Raw genomic sequence first — 22,222 nt, 5'->3', positions numbered from 1 at the left:
ATGAACAGAATGCAAGAACGTGTTAATCTTCTTTGAACCAGAACGTAATACATGAGACAAATTTACACTTGGGGGGAAAAAAAAAAAAAAAAGCTCGTTTGGCTCCAAGTGTATCTTGTACAGCGACATTCTCCTTCGGTGAAGAAGTGAGAATTTTAATCCCTACCATACAATAAATACAAAATATGCCAACTGAAACATTCATGTCAATCAGTAAGCTGAAAAAAAATGAGTGATTGTAATTTCTTCATGGCGTATTTTTCTTACAGAAAAATGTTACTGTGTTAAGTATTGTCTCTTGTGTTGCTCCAGCGTAGGTCTTCCGGACCCATTTCCAAAATCTGCAGTTTCGTAAAGAACCACTTCTAAGGCTCTGCATTCCTGCTGGGTTATATTAAATCATTCCTTTGTTGAAATGCCTCACATTGCATTGTTTAGTGCTTACTGAAAACATCATATCATGTGCATGCAATTTACAAACAAGGGAAAACGCATACAGCTGTCTTCATATCAAATTTAAAAAGACACCAGCGCAGCCTTGTATTTTAGTATCAGGTTGAATGCAGCACGCTGACTTCAAATAACGTAATTCAGTCAAATTACCATTTCAGAGTAGCTGGGTCAGAAACTAGAGAGCACAGCGGGAGAGTATCCTAGATTTAATCAGCAAAACCAAAGCTGAACCCAAAATGCGTCTGAGCCACTTTCTCCTTGAACTAGAACCATTAGTACACCAGAACCGTTACTGTGAAGGTTTCATTAAGCCCAGTCTAGAACTGAACCAGGAAAAAGACCCAACAAGATCTCGTCCAGAGATCGACTCAAGAAGCCGCCGATACCCCCGCGGGGCCCTCTGTGGCGCGGAGCCGTTGCTGCCGCGAGGGTCGGCGGCGCAGCGGCCGCTGCAGCCTCTCTCCGCGCTCCCTTGCCAGGCCTCTCGCCTCAGCCCGCCCCGGGCCGAGCCGCCCGAGCCTCGCGGCTCCCTGCAGCACCGCCGACGCTGCTGGGCTGCCCGCAGGCGGCCCTGCTCAGCAAGCGGCCCCTCAGCCCACGCTCTCCCGCTGCGATTCACTGCCAGTACCTCCCGGGAGAGACGCGTGCGTGTTCCTGGGCCCCCGCGCACGCAAACATTTGTGCACATCTTTCGGATGGACATACGTGAGGAAGAGGGCAGACTTCTCATTAACTCCAGCCCCTCTCCTGCTCCTCAGCAGCGTGGCCGCGTGGGGCTGCCTTTCAGCGCTCTAACCCCACACACCATAGTCATCGGAGCGGGACCTGCACCCTGAAAATCAGAGGTGCCCTCCAGAGCAGCAGTAGATCGGCCCTACTGCCGCTCTGGCTGAAATGCCACTGTTGTCTTCTTCCCAGGGTGAACAAGTCCAAACTGATTCAGGCTTACTCTGCTGCTAACACACTGCTACGAGAGCCCGAACTAGAAAAACCAGATGCCAGTCACAGGGCAATCCGCAGCAAAGCTTGCACTACTTTGACTCCCAGATTTAAATCCTGCAGTTGGTCCTGTGCAATACATTTGGCCACCTCACCAGCCGTTCAAACGCAACATACACAGCGACTGGCCTCATCCCACCTGCCGCCAGACTTGTGTCTCACATCCTTGTGGTACCTCTACAGCTTCTCTCTGGTGATCACACAGATCACAGATCTCAGCAATCCCAGGGATCCAGTGACCAGCTGCTAGATGGGAGAGGGGCTCCCTTACAGGGCGAGGTGCAACTCAGAAAGGACTCGGCTTAGTCTGTCTCCTGTTGATTGGTCAGAAGCGCTGGACATGTCCCTGGTAGACGATGGTGATGCCTCACGTTTTGGAAAAGGAAGTCCATGAGAGATGTTCAAAAGCACCTCTAGGCCCTCCACCTACAGCCTCGTGGGAAGTCCCTAGTTCTACATGCCAGTAAACACAGCAAGAGGGGCTGTGCTCCTGGATCCTAGGTCAGGCCACAGCCGAGGTGGGCAGCTAGGGTCAGAACCCTCGGCTTCGTTAGCCACAGGCACACAGTAACAATTGGCACCAGCTGAAGATCAAGTCAAAGCGAGGGAAAGGACGAGCTCGGCAGCTGCCTGCCGCTAGCTTCCCCTGTGAAGGCGAACAGTCCTTCTGGGACCACTTTTACACTGGGAGTAGGATTCAGCCCTTTCTTACAGGGACCTCAGCCGCAAAGTCAGGAGGAGAGGCCAACCCTGCATGCCTCTTGCCTCTTCCCCCTCACTTTACGTCCGGAGCGGCGGCTGGCAGAGCTCCAGCAGGACCGGGGCGGGGGGGGGGGGATAACGGAGCCAGCAAGGCAGCGCGGGGCTGCTCCTTGTAAACACAGCGGGTGGAAACCGCGGTGCCCTGGGCCCCAGTCCCACCCTCCTTTTTGCCCTGGGCTCTTCGGAAAAACGAAGGTCTGAGGAAGGGCCAGCCCGCCCCCAGCCCGGCGCGGGAGGCGCGCGCGCGGCAGCAGCAGGGGGCGCTCCCGCCCGCCTCTGCACGCGGCGCAAGGCAGAAGCCGAGGAAAACAGCCGTGCGCTGCCCTAGCTGCCCTGTCCGCCAGTAAATACGTGACTAAGCCCAACTAAATGTTTAGTCTGAGGCCAAAAGATGATACTGGTAGAGACAGCGTGCACCGCATTTCTCTCTGCTTTATCAGACTGCGATTCCCTCCGCCTGGGAGGGGACACGGTGTATTAGCTCTTCCCAGGCTACAAAAGGCTGGTCCGCAGTCATAGAAAGCTCCTTCTTATAAAAAATGTCATTTCTGTGGTAACTCCAATTTGGTTATTGTCTCAAACGTTTTAACTGTGTTTTCAAGTTTTGGGGCCGAGTCCCACAGCCTGGCCCCTTTAACGGCCTGCTGAGTCCTTTTTTTTAAAAAAAAAAAAAAAAAAGCAGCAGTGTTTGCAAAAGTTAGTGCTAAAGGGGCAGGGGATCATAGGTCCCCAGGGTTGAGTAAACGAGTCTGCAGAAAGAATCAGTTCTTCTAACTAGCACACATTAAGCAGACATAAAGAATTTACCAATGAAAATTGTGGACTAAGTATGTATTTAATAACTCCCTGATGTTGCTGCAGAGACTCCTCCTTTGAAGAGCTCAGTGGGGTTTTGAACGAAGGATAACGCTCACCCCCACCAAAAAACTTTTTTAAAAAGGACAAGTTTTACGTTTATTTTTAACTTAAGCAGCACACCCTATTTTTTCCAGTTTTAAGAGAACTGCTAAACACTTTAGCTAGGCAAATGCAGAGCAAAATAAACTAAATAAGGCAAGTCTAGACTTAAAATTCGATCAGAAACATATGGGAGCTCTTCAAGCTTTTGCTTTTTGAGAAGTGCTATCCCTCCACACGCAGAGTCCACAAAATACGCGTTCAGTAAAGCACAGCTGTAATTACCAGGGGAGGCCCGGCTATAAGAAGATGGCTTCTCCTTTCAGAGTGCAGCTAACACGTCTAAATAAAAGGCTTTCGTTTCTACTTATATTTTATGTTCTCGTTTGCTTGTGACCACCAGAGAACACTTGCAGAAGGCATGCACATAACCATATTTCATGATCCATTCCTATCGGTTTGAGGTTGTAAACAAAAGGCCATTATTCTCCCTCTTCTACATGATTTTGGTTTTCCTGTAGTGCAGGCCTCTCAGAGTACCCTGATACTTGACATTGTCTTTGCAGAATTTAACAAGAAAATATTTAAACAAAATCTCTAAGCGGCTTTAAATCTGAATGCAGGCAAATTTTATTTTAGGGGAAAATAAAAATCTGGATGTGAAGCATACAATAACGGGATTAAAAATTAATTGCTTTCTTTAGGTAAGGAGTAAATATTGTTTCCTCATTTGTGTGATTTATTTACAGAGACTAGGTAGCCAATTTCCTAGGCTTGTCCTTGGGACTGTTGTAATGCCTTGACTCATTTGATTTTTATACAGGTTTCACTGTTTCAGTAAGATCCTAAGAGACCCACACAACTTAGCATCTACTTTTCCCTGTTCTTATATCAACCTTTGCAACTTTTATATGGTTCCTCTTGACCTCCATCAGCTTCTGGATTTAGCAGAAAATCCAAACCAGGAGTGAAACTACTGCAAACCATCCTGGTCAAAGAATAGAGGTAAGACATGATTTGTAGGTCTGATCAGGTAGTCTACCTACTACCTGTACTTAGAAACTCTTTCTTGATGCAGCACAGCAACTGTGGAGTCTCCAGCTCATCAACTCAGGAAAAAGGATCTTGAATAGAAGTGAGACAACCAAGAGGAAGAAAGAGACTTGACACTAGTGACACAGGTCACATGAAAATAGGAAAAGCAGAAAAAAAATGATAACAGTAAGAGGAATAAAGGAGGACTCATAGCCAAGAATCAGGAAGAGGAGCAGGAGGTTATGGGAGAAACGAGAAACAGCACTAAATGGTGAGGAAAGAAAAAAGTCATAGGGAAACATACGTCTGAGATGAACCATTGTGTTGGGATAAGGGACCAAGAGAGTACGAATTTCTCTGATTTGTTTCTGTATTGGAAAATGTCATTCTGTCAAACACAAAATGTTTCTAGTAAGCGTGCCCAGAGGATTTCTATTGTAAGGCAAGTCAGGAATAGAAGGACTGAGCAGCAGAGCTGAGGACAAATGCCAGTTTTGAAGTAGCTCTCCAGCTGAACACATATATATCAGGCTCCACAAATGCACAGAGTGTGTGACTGTACTGTGAGATTATTCAGTTTTGTCTGATGCCTAATTATTCCTTTTCAGTGAAAGAAAATATAAAAGTAATAGTGAATCTGAAGAATGTGTCCTTCCACTAGCCACCATGACACTGCAGCACTGTACATCTCCCTCAATTCTAATACTAACACTGTTCCAAAGCATTAGGTTTATCGAGGTTCCACTCGTTTACCTTATTATGTATTCATAATATGAATCGCCTCCTTTCAGAGGCAAAGCGATGCAAAACATGATGCTCCACTAGATTAATTTCTTTGCAACTTAAGCTGAGTTTTCTATATGACCATCATAAATTAACATCTATCACCAACACATACAAATATACTTACGTTTGTGTGCGTGTTGCATTTTGGAGTTAGTCATTTTAGGGAGTTAATATGTCATATGGAAATCTCAGCTTGAATAAACAAATAAATTAATACAACAGAGCAAACAAAAAAGACTATTATTCTTAACAAACGGTGTGTTCTTGTTTGTCCTTCAGCAGAGAACATGTCAAGTAAGCAAGTGTGCAACACATTAGCGGAGGACTGTCCCAAGGCTTCAGAAACCCTGGGTCAGGATGGTTGAGGAGATCAAAACTCCGCTTGGAGGAAAAGGAAGCTAGGAGTGCTGAGCGCATGCATTCAGAACACTGCTCTTCCTTCCTCTGTCCACAGCAGATGATGTCAACTGAAGGGCCACAAAATCAGCAGGAGGAACTGTCTTAGAATAGTAGCTGAAGCCTTGTGTACTGCTCTGCGTTCAACTGCAATGTTCAGCGTCAATGAGAATCATGCGCACCCTGTCTTTAAAGAGCACGTCTACTTCTGCCCGCTCTGTTCTTCCTTTTTACTCACCTCTCCTTTCTCTTTGACCTCCCTCTGCCTTTTTATCTCTCTCCTCTCTACTTACCTTGGTGCAAGGAAGGGAGCAAACATCCTGACTGTCACCTCCAGCTGCACTTGCACCTATTCTTGCCCACGATGACAGCCACTAACATGATTATCAGTGTCAGTGTTATTAATGTGGCTATTGAGTGCCTTTCTTTTTACTAATGATCCAGCACAGCTTGCAGGGGACAGGAGAGTTTACAGCCTTTCAAGCTGCCTGCAGATTCAGAAAGCTTGCACTATCACTGCTTTCTTTCTATTTACTGCCATATGTTTTCTCTTCCAGGATAAGGAGAGCTAGAAATGCACTGCTATTCTGCCCACTCTTCCAGACAGGGCAAAAAATTTCCTGTTAGACACCCTTGCTCTAGTCCTGCATAGCCTTTATGGCAACCATTATTTAACTATTCTGTTACGAGATTAAATAAATATTGAGGACAAAACATATCTTTGGGTTCCTGTCTGAATTCCTGGCAAACAACATTTGCTATTGTTTGACTCTACTTTCCTTTTTCAAGTTCAGAGCTGCTAAAAATAAAAACCACTTCCTTTTTACTAATAGTATATTGAGAGAGAAAAAGCTAAGAAGACAAAAAAGCTTTTGCTGAAAATATCTAACAGAATAAATTACTCACTCATCCAGCTCACTAGTGACACTCGCGAAGCATGCTTCAGCTGTGCTTGGGGACTGCACTCCCAGCAGTATCTTTATCCCAGAATCATTTCTTAGAATTCTTCTCAGATTCCTTCTTTTCTCTCTTCTTCCTGCATCATTTCTACTTACCCTTCCCCATCTTGTGCGATTGGTCTACACAGAGAGAGTACTGAGCCATTTCCCAGCCCGACCCACCTTGCTGAATTGGGAAAGTACTTGCAACAGTTCCAGTAAAATGGATCTCTCCTAGTTCACCTGATTTTAAAAACAAATTTTGCTGAATAAGTTTTGAAACAGGCAGAAGAAAATAGCACAGGAATGACATTAAAGACAATCAAAACTATGTGAGAGATAATAAATGCACTAAACCTAAAAACCATGTAAATAAGTGACTCTTCAGAAACATCTGGTGAACTGTCATAGTGCACTGAAGATCATAACCCATCAGAAAATTCCTACACCACTGAAGACAGAAAGTAGACAGCCTGCCTCTGGCTTATGAAAGGAGATGCTGGTGGGAGTTAAGATTCAGTGCCAGCAGGTTTGGTACCTAGACTGGAATGACTGACATCAAATAGACCTGACCTTTAGGACAATCACCTGTAGGAGGAGGAGAAGCATATGAAGGAATGGGGTGAGCAAAATCCTGCAGCTAGTCTAGAAGAAAGCCATCCTTTTGGGGGCAGTGGTGAGTGAAGCTCTTGGAGCAGAAGGGGAGACTCTCCTGTATCTCTCTCACAGCATTACAGTTTAGGCAACTGAAGAGTCAGATTTGTGCAAATGCTTCCAAATTTCTCTTACAATCAGCATTGCAGAGTTATAATGAAACCACAAGAGTTGATATACTGTGATATTTTACATGTTTCTAAAGCCTGCTGTGACCTGCTTTCTGGCCATCCCCTCCAACATTCATCCTTTTTCAGAACGCTACTTATTTTGTTGCTTCCATTAGGACTGAATCTGTCAGGCGACCCCAGTTAAGATGAGGAACATTCCTCCACTGTTTTTTTGCACATGGTAGTATGGTTACCCTAAGTAAAGATAGCTGGTGTTTCTAATGGTCATCACGACCACTGACAGCAGGCTGCCGTTAAGAAAGACTGCCAGATGCTGCAGTTTGAAAGCTGGATGGAAAACACTGAAAGAAGATAGAAATGCAAGGAGCAGGAGACAGATTCACAAAGGTGCCAGGGAAGGGATAAGATGGAAGTAAACCAACATAAGATGGTAATAAGGAAAGGAGGGAATATATGGGGAAGGGAGACAAATGTATTAGGTAGGAAACTAAGTGAAGGGAGAATGTGAAAGAGGATGCAGACAGGATGGGCAAAAAAGGGACAGTGAGGGAATGGCAGAAAGAGGCACAGACAAAAGAGGGAAAAAGGAGGGAGTGGAGGAGGGGAAAAAGCAGATCTCCTTTCTAAGAGATAAGAGAAAATAAATGGAATCTCCTGCTCAAAGCAGCCAGCAGCGAAAGGAACATATTAGTGTGTGCATTTGAACAAGAAATGTAAATTAGACTGGTAACAAATTACACAGATGTGTCTTTCCCCAGGGCAGGAATCACAGAAAGAATAATTTATAGTCTCATAAATTTCATGACTTTGAGTACTTGGATAGAGTTGGAAGCATACGGACTATGGAAGAGCAATATTCTCACCAGTGATGGGCTCTGGCTTTGCAGCACTCCATACAGCTGTATGTTTTTTTTTGACCACAGGCATGAAATGGCTTCCTTGTCTCCCTTTAAATTCAGCAGGATTTTGATATTCCTCCTGACAACACTCTTGTCTCTTTGCATGCATGGAGCATTCCTAATTGCTGATTATACTTTTTGACTATAACCTTCACTGATGATCATTCAAAGAGGGCAAACCGGCACTGCTGTAGGACAGTGCTGTGCTCTTCAGCTTGGGTGTTCAGACTGAGATCATCGAACTCAGCATGAAAATGCTTTAAAAGGGGGCGCTTGTTCATCCTGCCAGCACAGTTTGATGTAACGGCTATTTGACTATTATTTATATTCCATTAAAATATAGTAGCTTTTTTTTTTTTTTTTTAAGGCTGCAAGGTCAAACTCTCAGAAGAGAAGAGATTCCCAGGGTGAGGAAGGATAACCCTTCTGGCCTTATATGCCTATGCATTATGACAGATTGTAGTCAGAGGATCACATGCAATTTTTGCAAAGGATCCCCTTATTGTTTGATGCACAGGGTTAGACTTTTCATTAGATCTTTCCAAAGAACTCCAATCCCCAAAAAACCATCACAGAAAACTTTAACTTAATAGTTGATATTTGGCAATCAAAGAACTGAGTACAGAGCCTGGAAACGAGAAAACATCAAGCAGTGATACTTTCTGTAGCGCTTCTGGCTTTGTCTGGAATTTTCTAACCGTAATTACTATCAAATAAAGGTATTTTTCTGCACTGGGATGGCAGGAAAACATAACAATAGCTTACAACGTAGATTAGTTACAAACACAGTGGGTCATGTAATTAGCCTCAGTGACACAATAAAAAGTCACTGCGCAGCCATCGCCCCTTCCCCTGCTGACTGTGGATTAAAGTGAACTGTAGGGAGACAGCTGAAAGAGGTGGTAGGCAGGGTATGGGGCTACTCACGAACAGCACAATATGAATTCTGTCTCCCCTGCTTGCTTCACATTTAAAGATCGTCCTCGGTCCACAGGGACTGTGCGCCAGCAGGCCTAAGCATGAGACACATCTGTGCTCAAAAGCGTTTTATTCTCCTGCCTGTTTGAACAGACATTGCAGCCCTCCGAGACCTATGTTTAACCAGGTCCCAGGGCTCCAGCTCAAGTAGGATCATGTACGTTTTAACAGCAAAGTGAGGAAAGATCTTTAGTCCTTCCTTGGGAAAGCCTTCATGAAGCCACGGTAGCTCTGCAGAGCAGGACAGAGAAAGAAGAGGAGCACTCTCCCACCTCCGCTAACACCACAGGCCCTGCTGCCAGCAGAAAAACAGTTCCAATTCAATTGTTTTCTATGTGGCAAAGCTGAGATTCCCATTCAGGACATTTAAATGTCGTAAATCAAAGCACCCACAGTAGAACTAGAATTGATCAAGATCAGGCTTTCTGAACAGGGAGGCAAACACACATCATGGCAAGCTAAAGTGGTTCAAGTGTCTGCTTCAAGCTACCTTACCAAAGCAACTGCACAGCTGCATTTTCTTTTAAAATACTACTGCAGTCTTTTAAGAGAGGGGGGAATAATCTAAATTCTGGCAGTGGAGAATATTTCACAAATCATATATGCTTTGGCATCAAGCCCTTTACTCACAGGCTTTGCTGGGAGAGATCCACCCACCTCAAGTGGGATTAATTAAAAGAGGCATGTATCATGCAAATAGTTTCTGTTTCCTTACAGAAATATTCAGAGCACATAACCCAAAACAGCTTTAGAATCAGAGCGAAGCAAGGAAGAAATTATTTCCTGCTCCCCTAACCCTTTTCCTTTCCCTGTACAGTGAGGAACAGTGAGAAAATGCAGAGAGCTCAGTTTCTGCATAATTGCTGTGATTAAATGCTAATAAAGTTGAAAATATTGATTTTTTTTTTAAAGGCAGGGGCTATATCTCCGTAATAAGGTGGCAAATTCCCCAAACGAAATGTGTTTATCATTAGAACAGGATGGTTCAAAACTTACTCCTGAAAACGACCTTTTTAATCTTGCAGCAGAACACAGGAAAAAAGAATGCTTATGTTTCTTTGGCACATCAGGATTTTCAGCTCCGCGTGACAGTGATGGGGGTGCAAAAGAAAGCTTTTTTGGAAAGTCAGAAGAACTTTTAAAATATATCTTTCTTCTCAGGAAGCTAAACCATTTCCCTAGATATGACAAATCCTGACACTTCCAAGGAATCATTGCAGAAAATGGTGGTAAAGCAGACAGAGCACAGAGCCTCAGTACAAAAATAAGTAACAGAGAAAGCTCAAGTTTCCACAAGAAATCTTCCTCAAAACTTTTTTTTTTTTTTTTTTTTTTTTTTTACTTTTAATATCTCAGACCCATTTTCTGAGTCAATTTCCTACAATCCTGCGAAGGCTGTTATTAAAACCAGACGAAGAGTAGCAGAAATTCCAAGGCTCAAAAGCAACTTTTAATAGGCACCGGAGCCCGCCACACTGTCCCCCACAGGTGACTTCCCCTGAAGCCCCTTCCCTGGGATTTCCTTTCTCAGAGTTTAGTCAGCAGGAGAAACCTGAAGTTTCGGTAAAAAGGCAAACCCTTCCTTCATCCTTAAGCATCTGAGATTTTTATATCTGAGGCTTTCATAGCTCTAAAAAAGGAGAACCAGGATCCAGTCCAGAAGATGTGTATTACAGACAATTTTTCCACAAAAATGTCAGGCAGTCATACATTCAATTATATATCCAGCTACAGCATTTTAAAAGCACTGACCTCCTTTATCAGCCACTGCTTTGCATGCCATCAGTGGCAGCCATGAATTGAGTTGTTCACAGGCTGCTTACCCAAGTACCTTTGGTAAGCTAGAAAATCCCTTTCTGATCTCCATCCCACCTATAAGTTTAGCATCAAAACGATTATTATCAGACATGCTCCTGGCAAGCATTCTCAGGAAAGCAAGGTTCATGCAAAATCACAGCCAGGCAGGACCAAGGAGACACGCTCATTTGCAAGGCAGGCAAGGTGAGAGCTGCTGGGAGCTATGGTTCTCTCCAGTAGGACAACTGACAAAATACTAGACTTCGTTTCTCTCTCTTGTGTGTAGATTTATTCTCTGATGGCACAGTGGAAACCCTGATGCTACTGCCCTTCAGCTCAGACCAAAAGTATTCCATCTGGGCAACTCCATTTCAACTTCCGCCTTTTTCATGTGAAGTTTAGTACCCAGAAAGGCAATTTTGCCTTTCTCCTCAGTAGTCCTAATCCAAGCTACAGGATATCCACTAAGATGAAAGAGTGCATTTCATAATTGGGCACTGATGCAACACTCTTTTCATAGGAAATGTATAAAAATACTTCATTCATTTGATATACCTCATTTATTTATTCTTTATATTATAAAGATCAATTATATTAGAAATCCTGAGCTTCAAATTTAAGTTACTAATAACTATGACGCATCTTGCCTATTTAAAAGAAAGCATTTAGTAGTTTTTCTCCAAAGGCAGATTATGGTTTTATGTTCAATTACTATTTTTTAAATGGAAACGTGCACATTTTCTTTCTGCTTCTATTGTAACTTGCATTTCTTGCCAACTTATTAATTTCAATGTAACAGTAAATTTATTAAAAATAGAGAAACCCTTTTGTTCCAGCGTGGCCTAATCTGCCCAAGCCTCTCATAATTTAGGAAGTTATTGAAGCCCTTGGAACCAGAACTTTTTACATTTATGAGTGATTAAGTGTATTAGGTCATAGTGAAAATAAATCTTATGGATGTTTTATTCAAATATTTTGCAAAAACAAACTCCAGCTAATGCCACACAGAAAAATTATAAAATATACAAAGCTACTTTTAAAAGTACTGATAAATGCAAAGGCCTTGGAAGGAAAGGAAACAATGTGATCATGAAAATGCTGTTCCTTAACTAAACATTGTGTGCCATGTGACCTACTCCGTTAGTCAACCATGGACTATTTTCAACTGGCCATAAATTATTTGCACTGTGGAATAAACGTCAGACTCTGATCACTTTGTTCCACTGATTCTGCGAGGGCTTGCTCTTGTTCTCCCCCAGAAGACCTATTACTTCCTCTGGTGAGAACTCAGAATGACTAAAGCAAGTTATTGTACCTGGTGTCATGGTTCTAGTGGAGGAATAGATGACTTCTGTCTCTCTGAACCCCTCACGTGGATGCAACACAGCAATGGTTCTTAATGCAAGAGAATCTACTTTCTTTGAATCAACTGTCTGGAAAAAATACGTATTTTTTTTTAATAAAAAAAGCTTCTATCTTTTCAAAAAGTGGTATTTGTGCTAAAAATAGGTTCCTCAAAATGCCTTTGACTTGCTGCAGAGAACGCTCAATTTTGATTTGTTATAATACTTATTCAACAAGGATGCTTGACTTTCATATAGAATGCAGAATCAGTCTGTTACGCTAGAGGAAGAGAACCATGCCCAGCACCAGTAGGTTTGGATGTCTTACCTGGGGACACTGGGAGGAGCCCGGGTCGGCCGAGAGGGAACCTGGGGAGGTCCTCCAAGAGCTTCACCACCGCTCGGAAACGGAGGCAACGGTCCTGGGCGGAACGGGACTGGGGGTGCCCCCGCCTGAGGGCCTGGAGATGGGATCGCAGGAGCAGGTCCTCGGCCAGATAAAGGTCTGGTTGGGGGATTATTTAATGTAGGCCTCCTCTGAGTTGAGGGACTTGGAGGAGGTGATCTAGTGAAATATCAGAGATTAAGAAGCTCAATAAGTTTTAGGGTTTGGTTTGTTTGTTTTACAGAAATGAAAAAACTTTCTTACATCTGTGACAAATTTTTTTCTTAACATTTTCCATTGCTTGCATAGTGTCTTGAATCTGAGAAGTATAACTTAGGTGCTGAATGAGCATCACATATATTTAAATTGATAAGTCTCTTTTTCCCCTTTAATTTTTGTTTCCGTTTGGATGGTGCTTCCCAGGTTTGAATCCCATTTGAAAGGGCTATTTAGCAATACTTTGAATATTCACAAGAATATCTACTTCCCTCCCCACCAAGTACTATTCCCCCTGCAACTGAAGAAGAGATCTCTCACACACACACTTACCTTTCCCACAGAGAGTATGCATTAAGATGGTCAGAAATAAACATAAATGAGACAAAATAAAATGGATTTTAATATCAGAATTGTGATAAAGTTTTGTTAAGAGGATTTTCTAGGATGCAGAGCCTGTGTCACTGGCCTCTTATAATGGATTGCAAGTAACAGCCCTGTAGGTGCACAGTTGGGCTTAATTTGCAGATGTAGGTGGGATTACTAGAATGAGGGAAGGGAAAGAGTTGTACTCCTAAAGAAAACAAAAAAACAAAACCCTATTTAGTAACAGAAGCAGCTGCTACCTGAAGTATCAGCTAAGCTATAAATCCACTGGATGGTCCTCTCAGAAACAGGCATTTACAGACACATCCATAGAAGAAGTATATGTGGGAAAATGTTTTTTTAAAAATTAGCGTGTAAATACAGAACGCATGCTGGTCCTCATCTGCTCTGGGGCTTGTCATCTGGATTTCTGGATCTGACTTCCTGCTTGCATAACATGGTAGAACACAAAGCTCCTTGAGTTCTAGGAAGGTGGCTGCTCATTGAAACCAGAACTAGAAGCAGTCTTTCCTTGAAGACATTCTTGAACACAACAAATGATATTAGGAAAGAAGGCTGGTGGCTTGACTGGAAAGAACATACTGGTATTTAAAGTCCAGCTGGCTGCATATTCTTCATCACTCAAGTTCTTGAAGCGATTCAAAATATCATCTAGACAACAGCAAGATTTTCTGATTTCCCTCATGAATGTCATTAAAGACCTGGAGGACTACCTACCCAAGAAGAGGGACAGAGAGGGAAGCGTTGATGCTGACAACGTCTGCCTGTCCTAATTTTCACTGCAAAACGCATATGAAGATCCTTACCTGCGGGCTTGCTGAAGCCAAGAATCATCTACAGGAGGGGGTGCAGGGGTTGACACAGTGCTAGTGCTAATATCGCCAATGATTGCTAGAGCTTCCTTAAGGGCTTGGTACATCCGTAGCATTTCATCTCGCCTCTGTGCCTGTTCAGCTGACTCCTCCATTAGTGTGTTTTGGTCCTCAGAAGAATATAAGTGAGCAAGGAGCTCTGCATTAATAAATTCTTTTACCTATTTCATGAGACAGAAAAAACCCTTATTATTAGACTAGCCATTGAAAATACAGTACTGAACAAATACAGTGGGAAAACCACTGTACTAGGAGACAAAGCACAACTAAATTTAATCTTTTACTCCAGGAATACTATCATATAAACGAAAGTATAGAAGATACACAAAGAAACCAGAGCTCGGGGGAATTAACTGTGTTCATAATGAGTGCCAAGTAGAACACAGTGGAAAAGAAAGTTGCCTGTTAAATGACATGAGCTGGAAAGAGAAGGCAATACTAGTCATATGAATTTTCTCCCCTCTAATAAAAACGGGTTGAATCAGCAACTGTCAGTTCAGTTCTCCATAGCCCTGTACAGAAAACTCACAGGGTTACCATTAGTGACAGAGGCTTTCTCCTAATCTCTAAATACTTGGCATAAACAGGAAAAAAATGGCGTTCCCAGAATTACACTGCTCTTTGCTAAAGTCAACTGGCAAACATGTGATCATGGAAAAGTTGAGATTAGAATATATAACTAGGTAGGGAATGTTGGTGAATTTGCATGTTTTGCTTATCAAACTTTCTAAAATGTTTTGAGGTCAACAGGAGAAAAATGAAATACTTCTCTATGTACACCTGCGTGGTATCTCCCTGTGGTTTCACAGGGAGCTTCAGCTCATCGAGGTACGGGTTCCTCTTACTCCGGCTACATCTTCCTACTACCTTGTTTATGTCAATTCTAGCAGACATGCAGCTTCATGTTAGGTCAGATCAGGGACTGATCCAGCTGAAAACTCTCTAGAGAAAAGAAACACTAAAAATGCTGAGCTCAGATCCAGCTGACTGTAACAGCCTGAGGGCTTGCTGTGGCCCGAGGAAAGGCTCATGCAGCTGGGCAGAGCAGATGGAAAAGGATGGACTGGTCATTTTAGCAGCTGCCTGCACGTACATGGGCTTAACACAATTACGAAAACACATTCTGAGATTACTCTTCGTGTTTCAAAATAAAATGTTTTTGTGCAGACACTCCTCAATGCTCTGTGGCCTTTTTTCGCTTGTCTTTGAAAAACTGGATGTGGTTGGAGTCAACACTGATCTGCGCCCCTAAGGTGACACCTATGATAATAGTTCATTTCAAACAGCCTTCCCAATGACTCCCAGGTGTTGGCATTTTGGCCCAATTCTGAGTTGCTGACCGAGAGATAAATGACAGCCATTACCAATGCCATCAGATAGTAAGTTCCCCTGGGAATGGGAATTTTCAGACTTTATAACATCTCTGTCAATTATTTGCTTAGCAACAATTACCCTACTGTAGACCATGTCTTCACCTCTGTCAACTTTCTGAAATTCTAAATATCCCATTCACACACATTCAAACTGAAGGGAGAAGTCCCAAAGTAATCTAATTTAGTATATTGATTTCCTGTTATGCCTGCCCTGGTTATAGAAACCTGGGCCACATTAAGAGAGATAAAAAGCTAGAGGTGCTCTGATTAAATAAGACTGTGGTAAACAGACTAACTGCTGACCTACTAAATCCTCACATTTGAGACTTTTGTTGTTTTTCTGATCTACTTCTCATCTGGCTTTTTGCTCAGTAAAGCTTATTTGAGCTGGAGATACTAACGATAATACATTCCCAAGATTCTGATTACATAAACCCGAGCTGCATTTGCAAGAGGGGTTGTGCTAGTTTAACTAAATTGATTTAAAACCTAACAGTTAGACAGTGTTTGTGTTCAGACAAGGCCAGTAGGAACAGGCAAACTGCGTGGGCATGGGACCCTTCACTGTCACCTAGCAATGAAAAGGCAGCCAGGAAGGACCTTACAGGGGAAGAGAACCATACTAACTATGCTCTGCTGTCATTTCCCATTCACGTATGACAGGAGATATACAAATTCTTAGCAAAGCCTGCAAAAATTTTCCATGAGTCTCATGCTGTTTTCCAGTAGATGGTACTGATCAAGAGCCAGAATACACTACTTTCCTTATGATTGCCAAAAACTCCACATTAAAAACAGATATCATAGTTAAACAGCATCACATTCTACTTGATGAAGTGAGCATTTTAATGGCATCACTTCAAAAAAAAGAAGAAGTAGTAGTCCTAAAATTAGATTAAGGCCAGAGCTGATTGTAAAAGCATTGTTAAACCACAAATATCTGTTTGAAAAAAAACAGCCTTTGACAATTATCATGAGATCCCTGTCTGCCACTAGCACAAGACTCAAGTAACTCCCTAAACTCTTCTGGAAGGCGATGACTGCTACATTAAGGACAGTCCTTCAATCAACCTCCTTCCTTCTATAGTCAGATGCACTTTACTAGATAGCGGTAGATCTTGCACAATAACCACTTTCTCCAGCTCGGAAAAGAAAGGGAAAACGACACTTACTCATGCCTTTGCTCTTTTCTAGAAAACAGAAACAAAATCACAGGAACGGTTTAAAACGTGCTCATTCATGGACATCAGACCTGCAGTCAAAGCTGAACCACAGCAAGCATCCTATAGGCCAATACCACAAAGCCTGCCCTGTGACTCCAAAACAGGGCGAAACAGGCTTGCAAGGACACTTCAGCCATCGGCCCAGTTGATCCAGTGGGACCGACTACTACAGACACCAATGGCTCATGCAAGGACAATTCATTCCTTGATCTTACATTTGCTATTAACGCTTACTCTGGAGTTTTCCTACTCAGATGAGATTAATATCAACACTGCTTATGGAGTATACACTGTCTATTGCAAGACCACCCGTCTTGTATAATCTGTGACATCTAGGCACCGTGAAATACAAATTCTGAAATGTGTGTTTTGTTCGTGCATGTTTGAATTTATAATGGTAACTCAGTGCAGTTCGTTGTGGTAAATATATTTTCTTTAAGGTAATCAACATCCACCCTAAGGGAAGCACAAGGGATACATTTGGAATACAACAGTCTAGGCTTAGGCCTCAAAACATGCTTTAGATGCTTTAGAGACAGCATCTAATTATTTTCTGTACGCTAAGTTTGAATCTGATACTTCCCCTGAATTGTAAGTGCTCATTTGCAGGCCCACAAAGTGGAAAGGACGTTTCTAGGAGTACTCGGGAGGTTACCATTGCCATGGAAACAAACTGCTTGGGATCAATTTGTTTCTAGAGTTTTGGAGGCAACGTGATGGGGCAACAGAAAGTACAAGCTATGATCATTAAAGGCGGGGGTTACTTTTATTTAACTCCTAGTGGATGGGGTGGACTTTTGAAGACTCCAACACGTGTACTGTTTAACAGGACCCACCTTCCTTCACAGCTCTCCACTGCTTTCTGGGTCTTTGCAGAACCTTTCGGCTTGGCTTGCCAGCCTTAACTGAAACCTTTATTTCTCTTTTAAATGGTGTTGATTTTTTAAATTTGTATCTTAACTCCTGTTTTTTAACATGGTATTTTACTGCCCGTGCTGCACAGAAACAAGCACGTTAATGTTTTAATCTCATTCTTTACAGTCTTTTAAAAAGCGTTGATTCTTTGGCACAAATTTAAATTCTAGGGTTGCGCTATAGGTCTTAGTTAACACTAGCAAGTCCAAACACAGGCTATGGATTATGAGATCACTTGAAAGGAAGATCATGTTAAAAGTATGCTGTTACTGCATGCCACTGTCACCTAGCGTGGCAGACTTAACTAACGGAACAGCTGATGAGATTAAAAGTACAAAACATTACAGTATTCTACTTCTGAGTAAAGCACGCACTTCAGAAACCTTTAAACTATTCCAAATGAGGAGGTGAGTGGCACAAAATTTAATGTAAACTTTCAAAAGGAACTGCTCACTGAACTCTGCATTTCACAAAATGTGAGCTGAAAAACAGCCCGTTCAAGAGGCACTGAAGTTGTGCTAAGTCTAAGAAGCAAGTTGGCAGCTGTGATCTGGAAAGAGCAGAGGGAACATGCCCACTGTATGAATTCAAAATCATTGCTGATTTCGGGGGGGGGGGGGTAGGGGGGGAAGGTATTTCCATTGTTCCCATGCTCTTTTGCAAAAAATCATCTATGACTAGAGCATAATCTGGAGTCTGACTTCCTTAAAAAACCTAAAGGAGTTAATGGAATATGTCTTGCCCTTGAGTAAAAATTTTGCTCTTATTGTAGGTACCAGGAAATCCTATTGAAATTTCCTATCCAACCACCTAAACCTCTTTAGTATAACACAAATTCCACAGGGCTAAATGAGATCCATCAGACTAAAGCTAAAGGTGGCTCTGAGTCAACAGTAAATGCTACTTTCTAACCAGATTTGCTTTATAGTGTATTGTATTCATAACAGTTGATCAGTTTGATGACTTAACAGACGGCAGAAAAGTTGCTATCCATAAGTAACAGAAGTTGTGCTCTCCATTATTAATTTATATGGTAGTAATAGCAAACGTAGTTCAACAAGGTCTGTTCAGAACTCTGCCAGGAAGCAAAGGTTGAGGTCCTAGTGCAGTGGAAAAACAATGATATCGCAAAGCCATTTCCTTAATCAAATAGACTTCAGATCAAAGAAAGGCACACACAATAAATCAAACAACTACACCTGCTTATCTAAACAACAGTGCCCGAGGCTTCTAGATTTATTCCTTGAAAAATGATAATATGTAAATATAAAGAAATCCAAACAAAATAACAACTGCCTTAAGAGCCCAAGACAAAGGGCTACGGACTGAAAATGAAGGAAGCACAGTTCTGCTCTGCTGCTCACACAAACTTGTCGAGGTGGAGCTCCCAACCCCAACTTTTCCTGTGACATCAAGCGCAGACAGAAGAGAAGGATCCTACCTTTAAATAACAAATTGCATACTGATTAAGATGTGAGCCAATTCAATCTTATTTTAAAAGCCCTGTAGCACTCTGAAGTAAGGCCACAAAGCACTGCACCAGCCTTGTAGAAAGTTGTAGAACTTTGTTAGCACTATTACAGAAGATCAGAATATTTTGTTTTAGAGTGAGAAATTTTAGAAGCCTTTTTCTCTTTTTGCTACATGCTGCTATTGCCACTACATTCAAGAGGTGTGTTTCTATGAAAGTCAGGGATTTGACAGACGTGTAAAAATAATTTCAAACCTTGGTTTTTACTTACGTTATTGATCATAAGGTGCATGATGGTTTTTGGTATCAAATCTCGGATACACTTGTTAATAATAGACATGTAGGAGTCCACAAGATTGCGAATTGTCTCCACCTGTCTCTCCAATTGAGGGTCCATTGAAAAATTGTCTGCTTGGCCATTCTCATCATTTTCAGTCTACAGAAAAGCAAAAAGGAAAAGTCAAGTCTTTCAGAATGCTGAAAACTGGAAATATATTGGGAACAAACCTGGGCTTACATTGTACTAATCCAGCAACATAATTCACACAGAGAATGTCTGGAGGTTAAAATATGAAGTACTGGCCTGTTTAACATTAGTGTTTAGCATCATGAAATCTGGACTTTTAGAGATTAATGTAATATGAGATATGAGAGTATTTTCAGAAAGTACATTATATATGTCTGCACAAACTTGGAAGTTTACATCAAGGAAAGTTTTAGGACACAGGCGTGTGAAAGTAAATGAAAGCCGAAGAAATTATTTCAGATCACTTGGTGCAATACTTATAATCAAATCTTTTAACACTGAGATTCAGCAAGCCCAACTCATGCAAGCACTGAAAATCTGGATTTTGCGTTTAAAAAAGAAAAAAAAGTTTTTTACTCCTATGAGTAAAACACCATCCTTGTTACTTAAGGCTGATTCAGTGACAAATTCAGCAGTTCAGCCCCAAACTTGTCAGATGTCAATAGCACCTCTCTAGACAAAGGGTTTATGACGGAGAGCAGTAAAAGCATCTTTGGTTCCAGTGCTTCAGGCTCAGCATAACATAGGCTGTTGTATGTATTAGAGATCTTTCTTTCATTGGACAGGAATAACTTATTTGTATGTAAAAAGCTGACTTCATTAAAGAAAATACCACAAACTTTAACTGGAAACTAAAAGGTATGTACTTCACTTCAGTCTGGACTGTTCAAAAACAAGAAAAGTTAACAAAAGAAAAAAAATCCTTTTGGCAAAAACTAAACTGCTTTCTCAGGCTCAAAGATGCCAAAAGAAAGGCATTTCAACCTGGAAAGTTCCCCAAACTCCAACCTACGATATTTCTCCCTGAAAATTAGGAAAACGAATTAAGCCATACTAGCACAAAATCTAAATCTGTTGTGTTGGTAGCTAAAAACATAACATGAGGAAACAGAAATTACTTGCAAAAGATAAATAACCTATTAACAAGACCTAGCTATATATCAGCCAGATTTATCACTATTAGCACAACTCCATTTAGATTATAGCATTTAGCTAAAATTTGCTAATCACTAGTGCTTTACAGTTTCCCTGAGCAGTTAAGTAGGTGGCTATATAAAGGTATTCTGTCACAGCTCTTCTCTAGGATGTCAAATTAATATAAGAATCTATACTTTTTATACACTGGCTGCAGGATGAATAGGCGTCAAATGAAGACTTTAAATTGTCTGATATTTCTTAATCCTGAGTGACTCCACTTTGCAATGCCCAAACTGAGATACTTTAAAAGACCTTGATTTTTAACATGTAGACAGCCCACATCTGAATCATACAAATACTGTACTGCAGCATGTCAACACAACTGAGATGCCAAAAATGACAGTCACCTTGGAGACCTTCGTCTCAAGCATACTACTCCCTGTCTCCAGAAAATCTGTATCAATTTCTAAGTGGTAGTAGGTCTCACGATGGAGTGAACCTCATCCATATGAAATTGATTTGGTAAGTGAAAAACTACTAGTGCTAGATATGAAAACATGTCACCATATTTACTCTTTATATAAATAGTGGGGCTGGATCTGTCCAGTCCAGATTAAATAGCCACAGCTGTGATTTGCTAAGTTGCAGTTTTATTAAGAAAGGAGAGCTAATACACCATTAAAAACAACAACAACAACAACCACCACCACCACCACCTCTAAATGCTTGGAAAAGAACAGGTTATAACAACTTCAAAAGTTCAGACAGTTTTTAATTATAGCCAAACTACTAGACAAAGAGCTAATCTACGGATATTAAAAACAATTAGCAGCACTTCCTAAAAATCTTGGGACAGTGAAGGATACCAGAAGAGCTCTTTATGCAAATCTTGTGTTCAATTCAGTAATGCAAGTAGAGATACGCTAATATATAAACTTTAATCATTTTGTTAGTGCACTGCATATGCAGAAGAGTCACAGCATGCAGTATTTTCCTTCCCCCCCATGTCTGAAAAGAAACTAACTATAATTTTCCCTTTGAAATACCAAAAAGTAAATGGAAAATCATGCATCTATCATATAGCCACAGATTTTATCCAAGCAACTGCAGATAGAAAATGCCCCCTTCCGAGCTCCTCTGGACCTATCTTGTATTCTCTTTCTTTTCCTCTTTGCTGTAGGCATCAAGTATAGTTTGTCCATGTATTTTTTCTTCTAATTTTATTTTCCTATTTAAATTACAGATTGCAATAAGATTCTCAGCTGGCTAAGCAGCAGAGTGACAGATGTTTATCATTATCCTCATCAAGAGAACGTAAAGTAAAAATAGTAATTTGTCTCTGATCTTTACAGCAAAGGGTAATAGTCTGCAGACATTTAACCTTTTACATTCAGGCTCATAGACGATATTTACAGAAAGTGAATAGTACTTCAGGAGTCAGTCTCCTGTTTGAAACTCTAATAGAGCTGACTTCGTACTGTTGATTTATTTTCTCTAAATTCAAAAAAGATCAATCTTCCATGAGTTTACAGTGATTTATTATAAAAGCTTCTGGCCATAGTATCCTTAATCATTAGCTCTCTCAACTGAAGGCTTTTCATGCCAGCAATCACCTTCATGTTAGTGTTTCCATAACACCCTGAGCAACAGAAATCTTTGCTTCTAACAGATTTATCTCTATGGTGCTATAGTATACCTATAAAAGTTACCAGGCTTTCTTCTCTAAAAGGTCTCCATTTTGTGCCAACAACAACGTTTGAGAATAAGGCTGCCTGGTAACACTGTGTATGACAACAAGATAGAAGTGATGTAGACACCTTATTTCATCTACATTCCAGTCTTTGTAAACGGCTGATGTTCTCACTGAG

General features: G+C 41.5%; 1 protein-coding gene across 8 annotated transcripts in view; it reads right to left on the bottom strand.

The window, feature by feature from the left end:
* The window catches only part of DNM3 (dynamin 3), a 189,522-nt gene that overhangs the window by 7,056 nt on the left and 160,244 nt on the right, over positions 1-22,222 (bottom strand). For all 8 annotated transcript variants that reach the window (XM_068952054.1, XM_068952052.1, XM_068952048.1 and 5 more), the window contains 3 exons: positions 19,182-19,346; positions 13,863-14,089; positions 12,397-12,633 (listed from right to left, as the gene is read on the bottom strand). In XM_068952054.1, coding sequence (XP_068808155.1) covers positions 12,397-12,633; positions 13,863-14,089; positions 19,182-19,346 — 629 coding nt within the window. The remainder of the gene's footprint in view (positions 1-12,396; positions 12,634-13,862; positions 14,090-19,181; positions 19,347-22,222) is intronic.

The sequence above is a fragment of the Struthio camelus genome, chromosome 8 (genome assembly GCF_040807025.1).
Source record: "Struthio camelus isolate bStrCam1 chromosome 8, bStrCam1.hap1, whole genome shotgun sequence".
Lineage (NCBI taxonomy): Eukaryota > Metazoa > Chordata > Aves > Struthioniformes > Struthionidae > Struthio > Struthio camelus.
Note: the sequence above shows the minus strand (reverse complement) of the source record. Positions and strands in the feature narration are given on the sequence as shown.